Raw genomic sequence first — 25,353 nt, forward strand, 5'->3', positions numbered from 1 at the left:
AGCTAATCTGTAATGTCACTATGGCGAAATTATAAATAAATCAGAGACGAATGGAAGCGTGTTAGGGAGGTCTTCATCTAGCAGTGGATAGTGAATGGCTGTAAATGATGACGATGATGTATATGTATATATATTGAATCTTTCAACACTAACCTGCCAATAGTCGATATGCAACTCGAGCGGTTCCCAATGTTGGGGCAACGGGGCCGCAGGCGTCATAGGAGTCGAATCTAAAGATGAAGGTGGAGCTGGAGTAGCTGGTGGTGACGGTCTTAATGCTGCGGGTGGTGATCCTCCCGGTGGACCCAAAGCTTCTTCTAAATCGACAGAATGTTGCGCACTTTCTGCTGCACCTATCCTAACATCCTATTATCAAACAAAAAAAAACCCATAAATTAATGTTCAAATGAAATTCAAATTCAAATCGACAAAAAATATTCATTTACATTAATAAATGGCACAAATATTTGGCTGGAGTCTTCATCACAGGATCGTTCTCTGTATGTCACCATAGCTTCACCGATGGGAAGCTGAACAGTTGGACCTGAACCACTCACATATCTAAAACAAAGTTTATAAGATATATTCTATTTTTTTCCTGCTTATTAACGAGTTGATTATGGGTACGATTTAACTGTACATTGAGTAAAACACTGAATCTTAAAAAAAATGTTTGTGCATTAAAATTTTGCATTATTTTCGGTGCATTAAAAACAATCTAGTATTGTGCATCAAATAAAATATTTTGGCATTATAAAGTGACAAGTAAAAAATATGAAACGATCGTTCGAAAAAATAGATTTTAGCATTAGAATACAAAAAGCGGCAATGTTGCAGTTTTCCGCTATTGACAATTGTCAACTGTGTCAAGTGTTTACTTTTGTTTCTCACTAGTGGAATTATAATCTAACTAGTGAAATGTAATCTATCTATATATATATAAAAATGAATGTCTGTGTGTGTCTCGAATAGGCTCCTAAACCACTGAACCGATTACGATGGAACTTTCAGGATTTGTTGTATGCATGTCCGGGAAGATTACTTTGAAAAAAAAAAAACGGGAATGGGTGTCATTGCAACAAAATAATTTCAAATGTTTTCGCGTCGCGACCAACGTGTTCGCTGCCTGCGTTTTTCCAACAAATGGGAACGAGAACGGGAATTGTATGCGTTATTGTGGCGTTGCAACGCATGCCGGGTTCAGTTAGTCTTAAATAAATAAAACCTAACCAAACGGTTGGTTCGTATTTTGGTATTCACGACGTTGCCGATACAGTTCATCTGTCATTTTAATGCACATTTCAGCCACTTTTTAAGTAGCAAACATTTTTTTCAATGATCAAAGCAAACTTTCTAATGCAATTTGTATCCGTCATTTAGAAATATGATGTACAAAAATGTTTTTAAATTGCTCTTTTAAATGCACATTTACTTTATAAAATGGACGTTTAAATTGTTCCCGTTGATTATATGGCTTGGTTCCATTAAGAAAAATTATGCCTATATTTACCTATTAATCCTATTGACTAAATCGTTAGCGTCATTTATAGATCCATCAGCGGCTCGTTCACATAACGACTGCCAACCCTCGCCTCCGAATAAAATAGCATAACCGGCATCCATAGAGGCTAAATACCTCGATATATAATTAACACCTGAAAAATAATAACACAAATAAAACAAGTGAAGCTAATAAAAATTTTGTACATATAAGAACAAATTTGAGGAAGATAAAATCAACAATTAAAATACATATTTTACCTAATGGCACAAGATAGAATCGAACATGAGTTCCCCAATCTGGAGGACGCAACGCCCACAAGTCAACGTATGCTCGTAGCGTACTGCTAATCAAAGCATCGGGACCGATCAGCACAACTTTGACCGGCTGTATTGGTTTCGCTGACGTATTACAACTGCAAACACAACGAAAACATAGTAATAATTCAGAATAAAATGGCTGATTAAAAATAAATAAAAACGTACACTTTGCAAATCTTATTGAGCAAGCTCTGCATCAGAGCGCGCACTTCGTGAACGTTGTGCGGATTCAGAGTCGGCTTTGGCAGAATTGGAGCCAGTCTCGCTGTCAATAGTGCGGCGGAAGCGCCGTCTCGTGCAGGATGAACTAGAGTTAGTATATCTGGCATGCCAATCTCGTCTCCCCCCAAAACTCTGCCTATCTGCTCTAAGAAACTACGCCGAGGCTGAAAAATAAACAAAAATTAAATATTTCACATTCAAAAGTAGACATTGGACGTGAAATCCAAGTGAAAAATGGAATTTACTTCGGTGTTTGTAGGACTTTGAGCTGAATGATCACTGGGCGTGGGTTTGAGCTGTTGATCGGTGGATATTGTGAGGGATTGTTGCTTTTTTCTCGCACCACCACTCTGTCCACCGACGGCAGATCTGAATAGTCTGGACTTCTTCTCATCCTACAAGTTATAATTGTTTCATTAATTAATGACAAATCAGTTTAAGCAGTCACGGTGATCTCATTCTATCAAATTAACTATATGTAAATTTGCAAATTTAGCACTAAAATCAGCCAAGGTCAATACTGCATCGATAAATTTAAAGAAAAGCACGACAAAGATAGCTGACTGTCATATGCGGAAGGGTACTTTGGACGTCTGTGATTCGTTCAGTGGACTCAATTCATCAGACTGATTTGTTCTGGCTAGTGATGATATTAACTACAATGATCAGGTTCAAAACATCACATTATTGACGACCCAAAGTCACAACAATTACAAAAAAAATGGCAATCAGTTGATTAAATGAATTCAACTTTTCATATGCACAATTGGGTTAGTTAAACTATCACGTAGATGAGATATTGTGTATGCTTCAGTTATTTATTCTGAATAGTTGGATGGAAAAAAATGTCTATAAGGTTGGGTATTGTTATGAACCTTCTGTTTTTTAATAGAATACCTTTTCTTTGGGTGGAGAACCAGCTATTGTTTGATGATCATTTGAAGATTGTTCTCTTGATGTGAGCTGATCAGTGTTATCATCTTGATCTAAATAAGGTAGCAGGGATCCATCTGGACCGCCAGGAGTACGATCCAGTCCTCTATTCCACCATTGTTCATTTTCTTCAAACATACAATAATCAATTAGATATAAACGATTCGGAATTCATATGCATTAAAAGCAATAACGGAATTGTTTACTATCATAAAAAATAAGAGATGATACGTCAATTCATGAGCTATATTATACAAATTTAAAGTATGTAATAATAAAATAAATAAACGTGAATAGAAAGAAAAGTAACATACAAAAGCGATAGCAAAGCATAACAATAATAAATATATAACAAATCCTGAAATACTGACAAGACACAGAATAAGAAGATGCGTCATCGTTTACGTACATCTGCCATGAAAGAGAAGATACAATTATAATTTAAAATTAGAAGACTTTGATATTACAGTGAGAGAAAATATACATATACGGCTGATATTGTCGATGCAAATCAATTTTATTGATAATTTTTATATATTACAAAAATAAAATACGTGTACAAAAATGTGCAAAATTTTATCATGATCATTATTTTTACGTAGGCATATGAGAGAAGAATTTACATTAAGCGGTTACATTACATAGTTCAAAATGAGCTATAATAAAATGCGGAAATACAGACAGGATAACCTAATAATTTTCAGAAAGGATAAATCAAAATATATAAATATGTATATCAGCATAGAAAAAAGTATGGTGGTGCAGAATGTGTGCAGATCAGGTGTGAAAGACATTTCGAAATCAAACTCCAGTAATTAAGTTTAGGTATTTATATATATGTATGTATATAGTAGAACAATGCACAACAACTCTATGTAGTAGAAAGAAAACGAGATGGCATATTTCATATATATATATATAGAGAGAGAGATAGTCGACCCATTTTCAAAATGTTAACAAACCTGCTGTGGAAATGTTATTAGTGGAAAGTTTCTTTTCCTTGGCTGATTGGGCCGGTGTGTCGGTTTGGATTTGCTGAATCTTTTCCGGAGGCTGCAACTTATCCGGAGGAGGCTGCTTCGGTGTCGGCGCGACTGGTGGTATATTTGGCAACATTACGGCACACACAAACACACCAAGCAGGCAACACCAAGCGAGCAGCGATAATTTATTGCAGCCGCATTGGCAACGAACAAAAACAAATAATGAAAAAGAAAAAAATAAAATAGGAAAATCAAAACACAATAAATTAACAAAAATAAAATGGCTGCATTTTCATAATAATGAATATAAGAAAAAAACACTATGTTTTTACAGAAAAAATAATAATGATGGACTAATGCTTTATATTATATTACATTAAATATTGTATGAAATAAAATACACGTCGACGAACATGAGATGCACATTTGACTAAATATCGATATTCGGTTAAAGACAAATTAAACAAAAATTAATCTAATAAAAATAGAACAATGCATTGTGACAAAAATGTTTAAGTGGTAAAAATCTGCAAGTTCATAATAAACACATCGTATGTATAATAATAAATTATTAATTAAGACTACACATACACTACACGACTTTCAAAAAGATGACATTCAAAATTTACATTGAAAATTCATTTATACAAACACATTTGTATTTTTATTATATGTATTATATTATATTAATAGATCAAAATTCTATTACAAAAATATTTAAAATAATCGATAAACCCTCAAATCTCTATTGACCTGTTAGAGGAGGGGTTCAGGTACAATTTAAACAACGCTGATTGAATTAGTAATATCGAAAAAGGCATTCTTAGATGTACATATATGAAAGCAAATTGAAAGTAGAATTATTTCAAAATACCGAGTGGAATAGGATGAGTCGGTGGGCCGTCTTGATGAGCGAGGCTCCGCGAACTCGCGAAGAACGGTCTGAGTGACGGTTTCGGTGTTGAACTTATACTAATAGTGTCAAATTCTTGTCCGGAGTCTTCACCGCAAGACAGAGATTCTAATTCCTGAATGAAAACAGACGACAATAAGATTATAATTGAAGTTGAATATTGACAATGTTTTGTATGAGAAGTTTTAAAATACCTTGAACAGTTCGTCTATTTCTCTATCGCCTTCGAGAGCTCCACTATTCCGAGTCTCTCCGGGTTGTAATTCTTCAGGTACTCTAAATCGTTTAAGTAGTGCTACAAATTTTTGTTTTAAATTCCTTTGCTGAAAAATTATACGAATACTTTTAATATAACCTCTTGTAAATAGAGAAAGACAATGCAATAAAAGAATACTCACAGCCATTTTTCCTCGACTACCGCCTTTCCGTTTACTATGTCTATTTTCGAATTCACTATCACTATCACGCTCTGCACCTTTGGTTCCTATGTAACTTTCCCTATCAATATTCGAATATTCCCTATCAAGCTGAAAACAATAAATAGTTGAATATAATTACAAATTTTAGCACAATTACTGTAAAATTATTTGTTTTTTGGTTTCTCAAAGAACTTTTCAATAGAATTTGTATACATATTGTATTACATTTAAAATTAGTCAATTGAATCACTGAAGTTGAAAGCATTATAGATAGATTTTCAATATTTATCACTTTAAAACCAAAAAAGGCCCAGATAATTTATTTTATAAGTAAACCCATTTTCAATAAGACTATCTTTAGAAAATAAAGTGTTATTTAGATTTTTCACAGAACACCAATGTACATACATCGGAAAAAAGCACTGACATAAACCATGAATTAAGGTTTGTTTATACCAGCACAGCTCAAGCCGGCAACTGCACGTAAACAGCCATAAGAAAAATATTCTTTAGTACATTCTATGTAAATGGACACAATTATATGTTCCGTAATATGTATGTGACGTATACAAAACGGCAGAAATAGACACGATCTATTCATATAGTACAGCAGTACATGTCAACGAAACGTATCAAGCAGAACCGGTTTTCTTTGAGATATTCACGCATGAAGTGACGTCATAGTGGCGGGTGCACTCGTACTAACCAAAGTGTTGCTATGTGCAAATGAATATTTTCAGAAACGTCAAATTGTGACAATATTGCGCCATATCGTCATAGTCTGTAATGTAAATGTAAACCGATTTTGCCTTTCGCTCGTCCAAAACGCATGCACGCGCCGAAAATGAGCGGTGCTGTATAGTATGAACAGAGCTAGTCTTTTCCGTGCAGTGCTGGATAATATAAACGGACTGGATTAAATATAAAACATTTTAAACAAAATAAAAACACACCTTTGTATATGACAAATCTCTTTTGTTGTATGCCATAGCCCTATGTTGATTATTGGACGTGTACGAAGTGAGCATACCTTCGTCGTTGTCTTCTACCGAACTAAATTCAGCTTCCTCTTCTTCGTCTGAATAGTCACGGTCTACAATAATATCACCAAATATATAAATTATGTAATACAATACAATATGCATATTAATTTATGCAGAGTTAAATAATACCGGCTATAAGAGTGTTATTATTTTTTGTATCATGATCAACGGGCATTGAGCTCAGTTGGTGTACGGCTAATTTTGCTATAACAGCAGGTGCTCCAGGTCCGGTTACTCCCCGGTCTTTGTCACCCTTGTCTGCCTTGCCACCACTTGATTCGCTGCACAATTCCAATTCCAAATCCATAGATCTTTGTAAGACCTAAAAAAAGCAAACACTTGTTTAGTACATATAACTCTACATGCATACTTAGATATGTAAGTCTTGGGGTATTAAATAGTGTATACCTGATCCATTCTAATGATGCCTTCCGCAAGTGTTTTATAGCCAAGAATGGTCCTGTTTTTGTATTTCTTTCTCCTCTGCAGTAAAATTCGCAATCTGAAATGTGATAAAGTCGGTATATAATACATAATCGGTGTTTTGTGCGACCATATAATTCGTTTATCGAGATTGAAATTTGCAATGAATTCACAAATTGGAAACTTTGTCGACGGGGGAAAATTCGATTAAACGACGGGTAATTGCGCGCCGTGGCGTGGACGTGACCAGATTTAGAAGCAATTTTGGCAACAGACGAAATTTGCACGTTTAAATCACGACTACTACGGTCATCTAACACGTAAAAGCGTTTGAATTGTACCGTTGAGTTATTATTTAAACTGATACATACCAGTAAATGTATAGTTTCAGACTTGCAAAATTTAAATAAAGAAGATAATTAAGACATAGCCTATAAAAGTTGATGTATTATTTTGGAATTTATTATTGCTTGGTGTTGCTAGGATGGGTGAAAGTTGGAAAAAAAAGATAAAAATATAGTATTTTCCCTTTGATTCCAATCTAATTTAAGCAGTATATGCAGTCTAATTTAAGCGTATAAAGAGATAGGATATCAAATTTGGTGGTTCTAATTGAAAACTGTAGATTTTTTTTAAATAAATAAAAAAAAAATTTATTATATTCAAATAATGGTGAAAAATGAGGGTGGGTAGCCAATTTGGTAGGAATTGTTTCAACAATGAAATCAAATAAATTGGCAAACTCGGATAGGAAACGATCGCCCAAGGTGTGGCCGGCAACACTGGATCGGGGATCGAACCCGTGACCCCTCAATTGTTAGCAGTATACGCTAGCCATCAAGCTATGTTTCTGGTTTGCAGAGTGGACAAACAAATATTCATCTTTATATCGTAGAAGATGCAACAGATACATATTTTATTTTATTACACACATGCATATGTGCCATGACAGGAATTGCCACAAGGCGAGACGTATGTATAGTTAGATTATTTTTGTACATAAATACTAATAAATTTTGTAATAAATACATTTAAAAAATAACAGGATATAGAATACAATAGACATCTATGGACATTCAAAAAAAAAAATTTGATACAGCAAATTTGCGAGAAATATAATATATAATTTCGAAAGAGACTTTGTATGTATGTAAGTTTGTAAGTATTTTTGGTTGGGAATAGAAAACAAGTCAAAGTTTCCATAACGGCGATTCGATTGGTTGAATATTATTTTTTTTTCGATTCAAATAAATTTAATAAAAAAACAAATGAATATTTACTATTAGATTCACCATGTTTACGCTGTTTATATTACAAATACTGAGCGAAGCCGGGTAGAACAACTAGTATTTTATATTTTTTTAAGCTTCAACAAATTCAAGATAGGAAAAATCGGAAAACTATAACATTCGATCTGTGTTTTTTGATAACCACAAGATCTCGCCAACAGCATATTTGGTCGGGACTTCAACCCACGACTTCTCTACAGGTATGCAATAGCTCGATGGCCCTTACGGCATAAACTCGAGTTGACGAAGACTCGAAAAATGACCTCGTACCTGGAGAACATCCCAAGCTGGAATTCCCAGGATTCATAGGAGGAACCGACAAAACCGTCAACTCCCAACTTCTAATCTATTGTGCATACTCAGTCATTTTATCATTTTTCGAGTCTTCATCAACTGAGTGTTTTTGCCGTAAGGTGGAATAGCATAAAGAGATATCGCTGATAATACATTACAAAATCACTAGAATTTGGTAAAATTTCAATGTTTACTAACCAGCCATTGCCACTTGTTACGACTTTCATTTGAAGCCTACCGCTCGAAATTCCACGAGTCCTATACACTAATACTAGCTCAACTGGGATAGCTATGGCTATCTATACATCGACCAAACTACCTTGACAATATATATGTACATAGGTGGAACACGAAAATTTATAGTTTACACGGTCGATAGAATATGGGGAAGTAGACTTGTCGGAATTGAATTTTCAGGTCACACTACGACTACACAGATACTTTCGATGCAGTCACAAGTTATGAATTGAATACGAGCGACACGTTCGCTTTCAACGGTTCGCTTAGCGTTCAGATCACGTTCCAAGAAGAGAACTTCTGGGAGACCACGGCGCCTCTAAAATTCAATTCTTATTCAAGTCGTTATGCGGCGAAAAATGCCGGTGCGCTGAAAATAACTCGATTTCGATCTTGAGAGCACATTTTCAATTCAATAACCGTTCAATATACCTGTTTCCGTCTCTCTTCACGAAGTGGGGATACTGTAGGCTGAAGTTGAGGTCCAGCTCCGTGTCCAGGAGGGCTCCGTTCGGTGGCAGGGGGATCTCATGACTCCTCAGGGTCCTCTTCGAGGAGTGCATCCTGGCTGCTAGCGATACTGACGATAGACCAGGAAGAGGTGTTGTCATCGTCAGCCTTGTGATGGTCAGCGTGCAAAGTCTGGAACGAAACATATTGTCGAATTAGTAATCGTTGCAGTTTGTGGGTGCGAGAGCTGGATGACGTCATGGGATTAGCGGATGCGTGTCGATTGCATTAAAAATGCATGCATAATATGGTGATTTATTATGGGTGTGGATACAGTGACGCTTATTATTATAATATATATGAAAAAATAATGACGATAATTTGTTATGACTATACTTTATTTACAATCCAAACAATTTTAGCACTCATTGAAAATTCAATGTCGAGAGAAAGGAAATATGATTTGAGGTTTGAAATCCTTGCTTTTATATACTCAAAGCTGTCGCGATGACAGTTAGACGAGCCTAATCTTAAAGCCAAATTGTAAAACTTCTAATCTAATATATTTTCGAAAGAGACTTGCATGTATGTATGTAAGGTTTGTTGGGAACATTGAAAACAAATCAAAGTTTCTATGACGACGATATCGATTCAAATAAATTTAATAATAAAACAAATTAATGTTAACTATTAGATTGTTTTGCCATGTTTAAGCTGTTTATATTACAAATACCGAGCGAAACCGGGTAAAACACTAGTATACTATTATATTAAATAGCTCATTTGGTATTTGAAAACATCATCCATGAATACAACAGTTTTTTAAGAAGAATATGTATAATGTATTGTGCGAGATAAAACTGAATATTGAAATATGATATATTCAGCATCCACAGCCATTCACCAGCCACTTCTGAATGACGGCTTCTGCAACAAGCTTCCATTCGTCTCCATTTTAAGCAACTCTCATCAATCTCATCCAACAAAATTTTGCTTAATTCATCAACCCAGCAGTATAGCTCGGTGGTTGTGTAAATGCTAAAAAACTAGAGGTTTCCAAATTCAAGCCCTGGGTCGACCTAGATTGAAAATAATTTATTCGGAAGTATTTCTGTAGTGATGCTGATCAGACATGGATATTTATGTGACTCCAAATAGATCGTTTCCTACCAGAATTTGCCAAATAATCTAATTTCATTGTTGAAACGGTTCCTCATCAAATTGGAAAAAAACATTATACACACGATTTGAATATGATTTCAAAAAATTATAAACATATCTAGAAGTTAAATACCACAGGTGTCGCTCAGGGGCAACCCGTAATGGCATTATGGGAAACTATAAATTTTGTAAAAATAAAATTAAATCTCCCTTGTGGCCTTTCTTGCACCATTTTGCATTCTCTCAGGTACTTTTCGAGTACTTCTTTCGATCTCCTATTGCCATTCCAGTCTTTTCACTCTCCTCACTGTATCAACTACCCTTGTCATACTTCTTATCCACGTATTCCGTTTCCTATCTCTCATCTTAGAGGGCATTATAATATACATATTTTATTTTATTTCATAGAACATGAACACTCGCCTTTATAGATCGCTCCAAAGCGACGAGTTCACTTATACAGATATGTACAATACAATGAATATAAATAAGCATTTTTTACAATGCGAATTCATACAAACATCCATAGTGACATATATGTATGAAGATATTTTTGCAGCAATTCATAATCAAATTGGCAAACCACAAGACGCTGAATAACTTGATATTAGCAAGAGCGATAGGAAAGGAGATGCCAATTTTACAGGAACCGTTTCAACGAAAATCAGAAAAATTGGCAAACTCTGATAAGAAACGATCGACCTCGAGTCACAAATCATGGTCTAGCCAGCAGCGGGACTCTAGTAGGACTCGAACCCGTGACCAATCTGCTCGATAGCATACTATGCTAACCACTAATTAGTCCACGCCGCTGGAATATGTACGTACATATATATATATATATATATATATATATATATATATATATATATATATATATATATATATATAAAATTACATGAGAGTATCGAGGAAGTAATTAAAGCAACCAGTGCTGTCTAGCGAGGATATTAAAATGCCGTATCAATTTATGCAAATCGTATTACATGTAGTCTAATATTAAAACTGAAAGCTGAGCAAAAATTTGATATTAAAAATTGAGCCCTTGAGAGGCACGAGGCTTAAGCGAGAATTCATCTCGTCAGAATTAAGATAAATTTAAATCTCCGTCGCCGAGCTAAACGAAAACCAAATTAAATTTGAGCTAGAATATACGTGCGGACTGAAAACATTTGCGCAAACCATAGACCACATCAATCATACATACAATATAAGCAATATATGTACATACGTATGTATTCAATTACATCTCGTCACTTCTGGGTGCCATTCTACGCACTGTGGTCCACACGTAGCACACGCAATGACGAAACTCAAATTAACTTTAAATTCTGGATTACTTTTGTTGCGACACACGTTTCGGTCGTGTGCCCTTTGTGTGAGAGCACGTATGGTAATCGAGGTGCTCATCATCATTAGGTACACCATACGCCGAATGGGACACATCTCCATCTCTCCCCCATACATACATTACGACGATTTTGCCGGCGATATGATTTTATAATGGCGGTGAATGGGTCGCTTTACAGTCGTCGTCGTCAAAACGAGAACGGATGGATGGATGCCGGGCGAGCTGAATGGTCTGGATGCTAATGTTCGTGTGGACCGTGAAACACTTTTCAGTTGTCGAGTGTGTATTATGTCGTTCCATTTGCAAAGCGAGGGTGTCTCAATGGTCTGTCATTTATTCAATGTAATAAATAAAAAGCGGTATTTAAGTCGGTGAATTGGAAATTATGGAAAACTCGTGTTGTGCCGATATTTCAACGGGTGGTTTTGGAAAGGAATTGATACACGAAACACACCCGGGGCCATTGTCGCTAGCGGATCAGTATGCACAGCCATTGCGGTCAATTCGCATATTTGCTACATTATATAGTATGTTATGTATTGTATATGTTATATGGGGTTTGGTGCAAACGATCGAAAAGCGCCAGACAGATTGAACCACAGATTAACTGGATAGCTGCTTTAAACGCAATTCTCGACTTCACGAATGAAAAATTGCATATCAGATGACGAGAAACCTTTCGATGTGCACAGATGCAATTATTAAAATGGTAATTATTAAAATTGAGTTGGATCTTTCTGGCGAGTTTTTATTAATTTAATATGGAAAAATTCGGAACTTAAGTATCAGAAGCGCAGAACGTATACAGGGACTTCGGGTAGATTTCGCTTAGTGTAAGTGCGAGCAGTGCGCACGCATAAGGTACACGTGTCGTTAATCTGTGGTTCAGTCTGTCTGGCGCTTTTCGATCGTTTGCACCGCATCAGTTGTATGTTGTACCTCCTGCTCGCACAGTTCTTTATCGAATGACTCATATTCCAAGAGCTATTCGAATTTTAAATGAAATCGTTGCTGCTGAGCCTGAATGCGATTTTTCCACCTTAGTGGGCGTAGATTATCGGATATTGTTTTTAACCTATTTGTCTGGTAGCCTGCGCTCATCGTTATTTTCATAATTAAATGTGATTTATGAGTGGAATTTTGATTTTCTCTGTTCCATTTGGGTTTCGCAGGGATGTTTTGTAATCTAATATATAATTTCGAAAGAGACTTTGTATTTATAAATTTAATAAAAAAAACAAATGTATATTCAAAAAAATTTTAAACTATTCAAATAAATTTAATAAAATGTTTATTATTATATTAACCATGTTTAAACGGTTTATATTATAAATACCGAGCTAAGCCGGGTAAAACCACTAGTATATTATATTATAAATTTTATATACTATTTTTCTTTTGTTTTTTTATTTCTTTTAATTTTTTTTCTAGTTTTCTTATGTAGGCCATTATGGCGCATTAGGTTCTTCGTGTAATGCCAAAATGGTCCAAAACTATAAATAACTACGGTTACAACAAATTGGCATCACTGTCCTATTTACGAAAAATATATTCAGCATCTCGATTTTCGCTGATTTGTATAAATGCCGCAAATTTGTCCATAGATGTCTCTGCGGATGTTAATCGTTGTTTGTATTTGTCTTGTAAAACACTTACAATACTTCTGTACAATTTTTAACTATAGATATCGTGTTTAATGTAAATATCTAATAAATAATTCTTAATCTGCATGCATACTCATCGCATTGGAATAACCTGTTAAGACAAGTGTACATGATCGATTGAGAATAATAATTAAAAAAAAAAATAGTATGTATTTGTGTTCTTGTCAGTGTTCACGGCACAACTTTTGATAGTTGAAATCTGTATACTCGTCCATGCGACCAAACACCTATCCTTACAATATGGTACTACATATTATGCTGACGTTTCAAAACAGCAAAGAGATAAATTAATCGAAATCATGGTCTTCAGTGAACATTTCTTCAAATAGATATGGTACATATAAATGTCTCACCGCTATCTAGCGCTGTCACAATACGGTTGCATGGTAAAGATAAGTAAAAACGTTAATAGGGGGTCCTGCACGCAAAACTGTCTACGTACTTTCTGTTTCCAGATTCATGTGAACGGATATATATCCTAGTATTGATCGTTAGTTTTGAATTTTGAAGTCTAGCCTATCAGTTGGAATACTGTATACTTGTATATACACAAATATTTAAAAATCGTTGCATCCGCTTCGTAGTTTCGTACGTCTGCAGATGTACATAAGTGTATGTACATATGTATATAAGAAAAGAGCATTTTATGGAAATATGGATTTTTCCGCACAATGCTATCCGCGACATCCCGTTTTATTATTCCATTTTATCCAACAGCCAACAAAAATCGGCTTAGTTTTTTCCACTTTTTGATTTATTACAGAAAAAAGAACGTGACAAAATTGAGCTACTATGTTCTGAAAAGCTTAAGCTGAATTTCAGATCACAATAAAAGAGTCACGTTTGGTGAGTGAGAAAAGTGGAGCGGTAAGATCAAGGGCGCGAAAAAAAGCAATAATTGAGCGATCAAGGCCAAACCAGCATCATAGTGCTAGCACTCTGTATACGATACACAATATATATGTATATTGTGAAAGTACCAGATTAGAACTATCAAGCAGATAATCACTGAACCATGTGTAGGAAACGAAAATGATTGACTGGCTACCTGATTATAATCACTTTGCATCCGATTGATAACGAGTGCATATACCAGTATACGTTACATATTTAGACACATTAAAGAGTTAGCAATGTATGCAGTTGGAACAAGATGAAGGAAATATGCAGTTGAAACTACCGTCTAAAATTAAACGATTAGCATATATGTATGTATGTATGTAATGCGTTTCCATTTGCATTTAGCGATAAAGTTCAACATATATAGCAGTAACTTATTAAATACCGGAAAATAGTTCATAGGGAGATTGTACAAATATATGTATGTAGTATGTAGGTATGTATGTATATACTCATGAATTTACTTAAAACTTCAAAGGTCGCTTTTACGGAATGAATAATGAAGATAATACTGTAAAGGAAAATCAGGAAAAAGGTTCAATCTATTTAGTTGAAAAAATTCAGTAAAATTGAAACAAAAAGGGGGGGGGGGGGATGTTTGATAGAAGAATATTAAATCTTAGGAAGATACGAATTTCCCGTAAAAAAGTATTGTAGATGTATACATTATATGTATGTATGTTGTTAAAAGTGAGATCGAAAGTGTGCTTTCGTATAATAAGCGTTTCTCAAACTTTTTTGATTACCGAGCATCGTTGGGGTTGAAATATATTGACGCAATATATCTTTTCAGGAAATTTTTGATTATGAAAAAAAGAGGTAAATCCCAAAATATAATATTAAAATGATGGATGAAAGTTTAATTTCAGAATAAAGCAGGCCTTTTATGTAGAAGTAGAAGTTGTATGAGATAAGGGCAAAAATGTAATTAGTTCATAGGATGAAAGTTACAAAAGGCGACCTACATACAATGTTGTGGCTCAAGTCTAGAATTTTAAGATAAAACGTGTACTGCTTATAATATTTTGATGTAGAATGTCATGGGAAGGGTAGGTAGGAAGGAACTGACTATGATTTGGGCTGTACCTGTAGGTATTGAAGGTTATTACAAGTCTTTCAAACTTAATTTAATTATTTTTGACTGTAATGTTGTTAGTAAAATAGAAGTTGGAAAATTTTTTGAAAAAAAAAGTAATGTTGAGATAAAAAAAGCAATGCTGCATTTTATCCTTGATTTTCAATACTTTTTTAATATGAAAATTCATAAATTTTACATTTTTTATACGTACGAAACTTAGTTAGGGAATAGCTGACATATGATCCGCTGTTATTACAGAGGTTTTTATTTTAAACCGCGTAATAAATTTCAGGGATTACAGTCGCGTTAAGGTAAGGCCGATGTGTCATCTGCACGTTGCGGATAAAACTGTCAGTTCGAAACTCAAAGCAATAATTCTAAAGATACAAATCACACAGGAAATAGTAAATACACACGAAAAATTTGATGCAAACACATCTGCGATTATGTTCTAAATGAGCATTCACCGAAATACATTTGCAGACAAGTCTCTAGCAATTTGTACATCGTATCGGTTAGAATACATAGACGAATACAATATGAACAATACATATGTCGGGCGATCCTCGTTATGTTCGTTTATGATGTCAATATGATCCAAAATTGCATAGGAAAACATTTAAATTGTATTAGACAAAAGATTCTCAGAAAGAAAGTGGAGGGATTCGTCTCTCGATATATCTGTCTTTATGGTTAGAACTAGTCATCGGACCCAGAAGGTGCCGCGTATTGTTCAAAGGTTGTAAATGCATTGTTAAAGATTTGCCGAACCTTTTTTACAAAGGATTTACAACAATGGAACAATGGATAGCACTGTGACTATCCTACCTCTAGTTAGAACACACTCAAAAGTGCGGCGCGGGACGCGTACATGGACTCCAATGGTGAGAGGCGTATCTGCAGGTCATTATTAATTCGTACGTTCTTATTATTCCTAAGTTTTCCTTGCATTTATTCAAATATGGGAATCACCAATTGTGGTATCTGTCAAACCTATGTCAATACAAGGATAAAATATCATCATACAGATGCGGTACAGATTTTTTGCATGTGCGAAACAATCTAAAAATAAAATACGTGCAGCGTACCTCTTTACCGTAAGGGAAAAGACAGTAGTCGTAGTCAGAGATAAATAACTACGCTTTTACGATTCCTTACGCCACCTTTACGATTCCAATAAAGCACTGAAGAATTGCACTTATTGGTAATCCAATTAATATTGCAGAGTGCGTATGAGTCGTAAGAAAATTCAATTCCTTAATGATATTTTAACAGCGTTCGCAGAATCCGAAAACTTGGCCACTTTCAGCGAAGCGATGTTGAAAAATTGAATTATGGACGTATCGAGAGGTAAGAGTTCTGGGTACCGGTTGGGTCTTTAACGACCCCTGCCTTAAGCATCCAGTCATTGAAAATGTTTGAAGTGAAACGGGGGCACTTTCAGAAGCTGTATAAGGGGTTTAACGATTCTCCCCTGTTGTTTACGCACGCAAGCTGTCGCACGAAGCGCTTTTCACGCGATTTCCCGGCGACTTTTCCAATACGGGTCGTATAAAAACCCACATTCGATCAATTATTTATTACGGAGACGAGACGAGGGGTCGAAAACAAAGTGGGATCGCCTCGTTCGAACCGCGCACGTAGTTAGGCAGGTCTACTGTCATCATCATCATCATCCTCATCGATTGAGTGAATCGTTTTCAATTTTACAGTAGCTTTTCAGCACTCAATTTTACTGGCTCGAATGTAAAAATACATTTTTGAAGTGTGTATAATAGTTCGATGTGTTTTTTACGAGCGATATGCCATATATTATATGCGATATGGACGTAAGTGAGAAATATTAATACATACATACATACATTAAATATTTTCAATGTTGTTCAAGTATTCTTGCGTAGACATGGAATTATGTACATATTCTTGAGTATTTAATTTTTTTTTCGACAGGAATTTAGAATTTGTGTTGAAGAGTGGTATATAAGAATCTAGAAATAAAGTTTTCTCAAAGGTAGACCTAAGTTGGTTTTCTTCTCCCCAAATGGGAAAAATGTGGTGTCAAATATTTAAGGTATTACTCCAGGCTGTCGCCATGTTGAATAAGTTGTAAGGAAAGGAAACCCGCTGTCAAATTTGATCATATTCGAACAATCCATCTAAATATGTATGTGCAGCAAGGTAGTATTTATGTAGGTAGCATATTATAGGTAGTATTTAGGTCTGTCATATTGAGGCCCAGTGATATGAAATTCTCTACATGAGGAAGTATGGATATTACCCTTATTTATTTCCCACAGCTATTTTACAGGGTATGTTAGACTTCGACTCACTATCTTCGAGAAAGATTGTTGCCATTTCCAAATACTAAATATTATTAAAGGGAATAGTATTAAAGGGAAGTATTGATAATTCTTCGGTTTTATCGGAGCTTATAATTTGGGCTCCTGAATGTGGTAGAGCTTTGCGTCATCGTCGACTTTTCCAACCAATTGTTGCGAGTACGTCTGTTTTCGGTTCCTTACTGAGATAAGTAGTCACCGGAGCCTGAGGGGGCCGTGTATTGTTCAAAGGTTGTAAATGCATTGTTAAAGGTTTGCCGAACAATGGATAGCACTGTGACTATCCTACCTCTAGTGATAAGTGAGCATTTGGACCTGTTGTTTGTTGATAAACTGGTCAGTTTCATGAGATTCAACACGAGTCTATTTGAATGAGATGAACGATTGATAGTTTATTACATTTTTGTTGTAAGACTGGTGTGACGCATTTGGGGTAACCTGTTAGGTTCATTAAATTGTTATTTGTTATCCACTTATAATGTATTTATTATAATAATAAATCAAATAAATAAATATTATATAGAAAAGTGTAGTCTGAACCCGTCTTGTCAAACAAAAAGTCGGATGTATGCGCTTGGCCTAATTGTAGAACTGTCAGTTTTCAAATCATCTATCCGAGTCTATTGTGCCTGAGAGACGAAGAGAATTCATGTTTTTGCCAATTCAAAGCAGAACCAATATGCTTGTTATTTTACCCTTTAAAAGACCATCCGGCTACTAAACTTGCTGTTTGAGCGTTTTGATATATTCACTGCCTCATACACCATTGTCACCTAACGTTTTGTAAACGGCTCCTGGTTATAATAGTTTTACTTTTTAGCTGTCGTATTTTTTATCATTGGTCAGAGGTGCATTGGGTTTACCTGTTAGCTTTACCTGGCATAATTTTAATTTAAAAATGAAATAAATAAATATTATCAAACTGACAGCTCTTTGCTAGTTGTATTTAACGCGTCGAGACGGTTCTATATACAATTAGAACAATTCAAAATCCTACCTAAACACCAAATTCATAATTAAGATCCATTCTCTCCGCTCCAGAAGGCAACGGGAAACCATCGAAGGAAAAAAGTAAATAACCTTCCACGTGATAGATTCACTACCTGGTACGTACATATATAGTACAAATGTTCATGTGGTTAAGTTTACTATGCTCGGAATCGAAAATTTTAATCATAATCGTAAGCTGCATCCAATTGGGGTACTCTCTTGAAAAAAAAAAACAGAATAAAGTAGTTGATAATGACCCAAAAGTAAAAAAAGCGAAATGAAAATGAGTCCAGTTCCTTTTTTTATTATTATAAAAAGACGGTTTCAGTCTGTATAAAAGCGTCTGTACCCCTTCAAATGAGACCGAGATAAATTCTAACAAAGAACGTAATACATTATTGATGGCAGAAAAATAAAACAAAAACACCGGGAATCTCTGAAGCTTCAAGAACCAAAGTGTAATCCGACATTTTCCTTGACCTCACCCGTAAAACATTACACAACAAAAAAAATATTCAGTAATATTTTTCCATTCAATAATCAGGGGTCAGCAACCTACATATGACCCCTTTGGGTCATTTCAAAACCAGGCAAATATTATTTCATACGAAATAAACCGAGTACGGACGAGTAGATAGGTCCAACTCAATCTTACAATTGAACAACCGACTCAATTATTATAATCGAAAGTACTTTTCAATACATTTGTATCGCTGATCAGATTGCGCGACACACGTGTGTATAATAGATATATGTAGAACCAATTTTTCAGCTGAAATGAAAATGGATTTTCATCGAGAGTGAATAAATAAAAAGGGAAAGTTAAAACGCACTTAACGGGTCGATTGCTTGTACGTTCGCTAGTTGATGGCACTCATCCATCAATCAATTACTACTTGCGGACTTTTTTTCAGCTGAAAAAGTCCCCGGGAACGATTCTGCACGCCAACTCATCCGTCAGTTTATCCGCAGGATCATCGATTGATTGTTTTCAACCCCATCCATCGTTCTCGGATAGCGACAGCAATACCAGGCGCGTATCCCAGAGACATCTATTAGATTTATATGTGATTCTTGTTAGGCGGAAAATGTATTGCGAACTATTTTTAAACTAAAACGAAATATATTATAAAAAGAATACAATCTCAGTGTATTACGATAAATAAATAACACATTACGATAAAAAAAAAATACGAATTATTGATCTACATATACTGGTCGTAGTTTTGTCAAGTAAAAAGTGTAAATATTACATTAGAATATATTTAAGATGTGTTGTTAAATATCATCGTTATCATCAACCACAACCATGCACTATCCACTGCTGGATGAAGGCCTCTCCAACACGTTTCCACTAATCTCTGTTTTTGCGCAGCTCTCACACATTTTCCGAATTTCGTCCTTGCGGTCTTCATTTTATATTCTCTCGGATACCATTCTAGGACATATTTTGTCTACCTTTCGTCTATATTGTATATGTATCCATAACTTAAGAAAAAACCAAAGCTTTTAAAAATACATACATATTGTAACGTACGCCGCGGATTAAGCGAATAGAAGCCCAGAGATTGTGACCGTTCAAAGATTATCTGTAACGGATATCTGTTAACTGATTAACTAAATGCATACCGTGCGACTGGTATAAGTGGGTTTTAAGGATTAGCGACAAGCTAAGTGCATGAAACAATGATTGCACTTCTCATACCGTGGGAATACATATCCGAATACGTGACTATACAGTAGGTAAACAGGTTAGACGTCCTGAGAGACCGTGAGACCGGTGTAAGTGGTTTTAGGGATTAGCGACAAGCTAAGTGCATGAAAGCTAAACAATGATTGCACTTCTCATACCGTGGGAATACATATCCGAATACGTGACTATACTGTAGGTAAACAGATTAGACGTCCTGAGAGATCTACCCCTTATAAGGCGGTACGTAGGCGATATCATGTCATTCTGGACTGAGCGGTGACAGTGCGTGTAACTCCTGAATCATCAATAAATGCTGTGATACGACTATTGGCCTTTTACTTGGATCCTCCACCCACCCCTACGCAACAATATTATATGAAAAAAATATTCATGTTTAGTGGTTCCTTTCAACAAAACTACGTTAATTTTTTTTAATGAATAGTTCAGCTCCACTTTCCGTATTCTCTTTCAGCACAAAATATTTACAGTTAGTAGTTTGTTTTGATTTTGATAGATATTTTTTAGATCATGATATTTCATTTTAATAAAATTGTAACGATTGTTTGGAAAAAAATGCAATTTTGATTTAATCTAATCTTTACTCGGTGTTGTGACATGATTAATTGATTTTATTGTTACATGAACGTGTGGAGGGGTTTTCAAGATCGGAGTGAAAGACGCAGTGAGTAATAGTGGTAGAAATAGTTTATTGTTGACCTGTTGACCAGCCAGCTCCAAACGAAGCACGGAACAAATCCGCCGACTGTTCATATACAACGTGTGCTTTCAGCATAGAGATTATTGGTCGATTAATCGCGATACCTTATTGGCTATTGCATTCGGCTTACTGACTAGCCGAGGCCTTTTTGGCGCGATAAGGCAATCAGCACTAGTCAACCAGTGGTCGACGAACACTGACCGCCTGATCTCCACGTTACAATATGATTGCCAAGATTATAGTTGGTACAACTAAAACAATTGGTTACATGGAGACTGAATCAGTGTTGGGAAAATACTAAAATAATATTTTGTAACGAATCTTTTCCGAGTCTAGTCGCATTTTCGTAAATGATCCGAGTTGAAAAATTCTAAATGCGCCTGTTGAATTTTACGGATCGTTCCAGGGATTTTAATTACAAAATCCGCGATCGGGGATTCATTTGTATTACAATATGTACAATGTGAGCGTGCGGTGTTTGTCGATGGGATTTCCGCGAAATTGAAACCGTGTAAATTGAATTTTCTACGAAGCATTGAAAGGTTACGCGACAGAGCGTCGAAATGATAATTATTATGTCGAACACAATCGTTTGTTCGATCGAGCGTGAACTGTGAAAAAGATAAAAAAAAAAGAAGAAATAAAACACAAAACCGCCGCAAAAATCAAACAATGCAAATTGCGTGGTTGGTTTGCGGTAAGTAGAAATCGATTTGGTAGTGCTTCGTGTCTATGACGAATATCTCAGTTGGAAAAGTTCTTATGAGAGAACTCAATCAAGGTAAATTATAAACCTAAATAAATTTATCGAACAAGATAGATTTGTCGTGTATGACGGCATGGAAGGAACAAGAGGAGGGGGAGGCAGACCACAACTGTCATAAACAAAAGGGAATTCTTAACTGTTTTTGATTACAATATCCAATCTAGGTCACTCAAATAGATATCGCGACAGGCTGTCAGATACAGATAGTCAAAAAGGAGGTTTGCCATTCATGAGATTAGGTAGTGAAGCGGTTCATACATATTTTAAAAGAAAATTGACGACCCGTTTAATTTGAAAGTGTATCATGGCACGGGTCAATCGTTTAATCTCGCTGATTTAAATTGCGGATGACTTGAAAAGCAAACGGAATTATTGTCCGTTTACCCTTTAGCCCTAGAGAAAGTCTCAACGATTTCAATAAGTCTTAATTGCAAAATAAATTGGAAAGTTACTCTACAGAGACGAAAACTTTTGATAGATTTAACTCTGGCAGCTTCGAATTAAGTAGTTGTCGATTTAGTGTCAGTGATAACAAAGACGGTTTTTTTATCACTTTTATTATATAGCAGCGTTTACGTTATCATAAAATGTCAAGTGAACGGATGTATGAAAAATATACATCATTTTTGGTTAAAAGCAAAAACAAAAATATTTACTTCGAATATTCTCAGATGTTAAAATTTGTATATGTTTAATTCAGAATCAATTTCATATGAAAATATATTTGCATTAATTATAATACACAGGGAAGTAAACAAATTAATGCGCGATTCATTGATATTATATAATATTATTTGCATCGTTAGACCGGATGTATATTGATAAATGTCGGAAGTTGTGAATATGTCAAGATATCAAAAGAATAACTATCAACGAAATAATAACGTCAACTTTGACGGATTGTCGGAATAAATTAAATAATAAGTATGAACGTTGGCATAAGCAAATTGAATTATATATTAGTTTTGTTAAGTGAAATTGTGGTAGTATTCCTATCAAAAATGACGGTATTAATCTAAAATTACATAATTGACAGGATGAACGTTGACGTTTTTGATTGGGCGAGAGGATAGCTTAAAATAAATTAGCATAATGCAAATAAGAAACGGCTAGTTAACGTCGAGAAGATTGTTTCCGTCATTCTTGACGACATTAATTTGAAATTAAGAAAGGATTAAAATAGAAGCGTGAATTTGAACGTAACCTTCAGTTTTGGTGTAAAAGCAAAAACACAAATAAAGAATATGAACAATGGAATTGAATATCTTTTATTTTATGGCAAAAATTTATATATGTATATAGTTAGATATACTATAATATACGCATGACAGTCTAAGGCACGCGGCACGTGTTTTATACAATAATAATAAAAACGGTAGCATGCATAATCTTTGCTTTCGTACCCAGGCCTAAAATCTTTGTATTGACATAGGTTTGACAGTGATAGATAACAGTGATTCCCATATTTGATGAAATGAAAAAAACCCTTGCGGATTCTTCACCACAGGAGGCCAAGAACGTGCCCGTGCCGTTCGATTCAGTATGTTTTCGCCATCTCGTTTGTTCATGAGCATACTTACTACAAAGCATGTAGTTTGTTAATGCACGAACCAATCTGGCCAATTAAACTAACAAAATAACAAATGAACTATGTAGTTTGTTCATTCACAAACTTAATCAATCACAAATTATCAATCGTTTTCCCCATCTTCTATGTATGCGTACCTTGGGTTAAAATGTAATTCGGTTTCCATAGGATTTCCTATTTTGAATACTCGGTTTTCTGACAACTCAAAAATTTTGACAGATAAAAGATTCAGCTGATGAGAATCTATTGACTTTAAGCACTTAAATTAAAACCTATAGATCGTGTATGAACACACTAGTATGTTCATGAACGAGCCGGAGTACACTTGGACTGTAACATATACATACATAGTGTAGGAAATTTTGACGGTATTTTATCAACTATACTTCATCTTGATTCATACATAAGTCGCAATCTGCTCCATTCCACTTGTATAATTAAAATATTAAAAAATTCATTGTCGTCATAAATGACGTTTCCTTTCCTTCATATCAGCAAATTGTCTCCATTATTTCTGAATTGACACTTCAGATCAACGTACGAACGAATTAATTATGCACGCGAATCTCCGCTATTTTTACTAACCTCTTATTTTTAAACGACTCCATTAGCAAACGAATAATAGCGAAAAAATGCGGTAGACGAATTCCTGCAATTTTTCCCGACATTTCTCAATATTTTCCATTATTAAAACGCTTCATCGAGCTATTTTTCACTGTCGTGACAAAGATGAGTTTGCGCACATGTGGGCGCAAACTTCAACAAATTAACACAAATTTATCATTATTTATACACAATAAATATATTCAGAAACTAAATTATTGTATTTGCGATTCGAAATGGACAAACCAATAAATATTTACACGAAGAGGACAGAGCCGAGTTTACAATTCGTACAACATCACAAACAAAATGGAAAAATCAATTACTCATACAGTTCACACGAACCGAACAGCCATTAAATGATTATTTAACGATAATATAACAAATACGATGATCTTACAATGCTGTTATCGAATTGACCTCGAGCAATAATGAATCAAACGTAAGGCCACTGTCCTGTAATCGGTCGATGGGAATCGATCGTACAATATTAATTGCAGATGTGTGTTTTATACCGAGCTTGCGTATGTGTACATTGACCGGTTGATGATGTTTTACTACGATTGTTAACCTCAGGCGAGCTGCGGTCAACGCTCCAGTTGTGTGTGTAGGAAACCCTGCGGCCATTCATAAACCGCATTGTACGGTACGTATGCATGTATGTATATTGTATGTGGTGGTGCTAACTCATTGTTGTGCCATTTATGGCACATGCATATAATGCACTTGCACATGTGTCAAGTCTCACGTTCGACTTGCCGAGACAAGGGTGTAGTTATCGGGTGATTATTTGTTTGAATTTATATGTAAAGTCCACTTCGATTCAGAGTGCATTTTCTGGGTTGGGGTAGCCTGGCCTTTAAATCCGCAATTGTAAAAAGATAATAAATTAATTTTATTGTAAGTATGTATTAAGGATCAATTGAAGTGAAGCCAGCAGCATATCTAGGTGGTTGCGTTACCGTGGGATTGAAAATAATTTATTCTGGGTATAATCTGTAGTGCTGCTTGGATATATGTGAAGTCGATCGTTTCCTATCAGAGTTTGCCAATTTAATATGATTTCATTGTTGAAACGGTTCCTCCATCAATCGGCTAAAACCATCCAACCCACTATGTCACATTATTTGAATATGATTTCAAAATTTAAAATCTATAAGTTTATATATGTGCAAGTTTAATGGCATAGATGTCATTCAGGGGAAACTCGTAATAACATCATGGGGAAATATAAATTTAAAATAAAAGAATTGTAGTATACTTAAGGGTTTTGTAATCATCATCATTTACAACTATTTGTCGCCACTGAATGAAGGTCTTTAACACGCTTTCATTCGTCCCTGTTTTGCGCAAGTCTCATCCATCTCATACCACACATTTTTCTAATTTCAACTACTCATCTACCTTGCAGCCTTTCTTTCACCCCTTTATATTCTCTCGGGCACCATTCGAGCACTTTTTTCGACCATTCTCTA

At 35.1% G+C, this 25,353-nt stretch overlaps 2 protein-coding genes across 3 annotated transcripts in view; both read right to left on the bottom strand.

Annotated features, from left to right (window-relative positions):
- LOC143921168 (uncharacterized) overlaps positions 1–25,353 on the bottom strand; it is a 420,653-nt gene that overhangs the window by 19,281 nt on the left and 376,019 nt on the right. The window lies entirely within an intron of this gene.
- KrT95D (phosphofurin acidic cluster sorting protein KrT95D) overlaps positions 1–25,353 on the bottom strand; it is a 75,639-nt gene that overhangs the window by 1,215 nt on the left and 49,071 nt on the right. The window contains exons 2-16 of one of the 2 annotated variants that reach the window (XM_077444259.1): positions 9,010–9,219; positions 6,743–6,836; positions 6,464–6,656; positions 6,245–6,384; positions 5,271–5,399; positions 5,067–5,195; positions 4,834–4,987; positions 3,939–4,070; positions 2,941–3,104; positions 2,289–2,438; positions 1,987–2,207; positions 1,762–1,916; positions 1,511–1,655; positions 447–561; positions 154–366 (exon numbers count right to left, since the gene is read on the bottom strand). In XM_077444259.1, coding sequence (XP_077300385.1) covers positions 154–366; positions 447–561; positions 1,511–1,655; positions 1,762–1,916; positions 1,987–2,207; positions 2,289–2,438; positions 2,941–3,104; positions 3,939–4,070; positions 4,834–4,987; positions 5,067–5,195; positions 5,271–5,399; positions 6,245–6,384; positions 6,464–6,656; positions 6,743–6,836; positions 9,010–9,219 — 2,344 coding nt within the window. The remainder of the gene's footprint in view (positions 1–153; positions 367–446; positions 562–1,510; positions 1,656–1,761; positions 1,917–1,986; positions 2,208–2,288; positions 2,439–2,940; positions 3,105–3,938; positions 4,071–4,833; positions 4,988–5,066; positions 5,196–5,270; positions 5,400–6,244; positions 6,385–6,463; positions 6,657–6,742; positions 6,837–9,009; positions 9,220–25,353) is intronic. The other variant, XM_077444260.1, reaches the window with a different exon arrangement.

This window comes from Arctopsyche grandis, chromosome 13 (assembly GCF_051622035.1).
Source record: "Arctopsyche grandis isolate Sample6627 chromosome 13, ASM5162203v2, whole genome shotgun sequence".
Taxonomy (NCBI): Eukaryota; Metazoa; Arthropoda; class Insecta; order Trichoptera; family Hydropsychidae; genus Arctopsyche; species Arctopsyche grandis.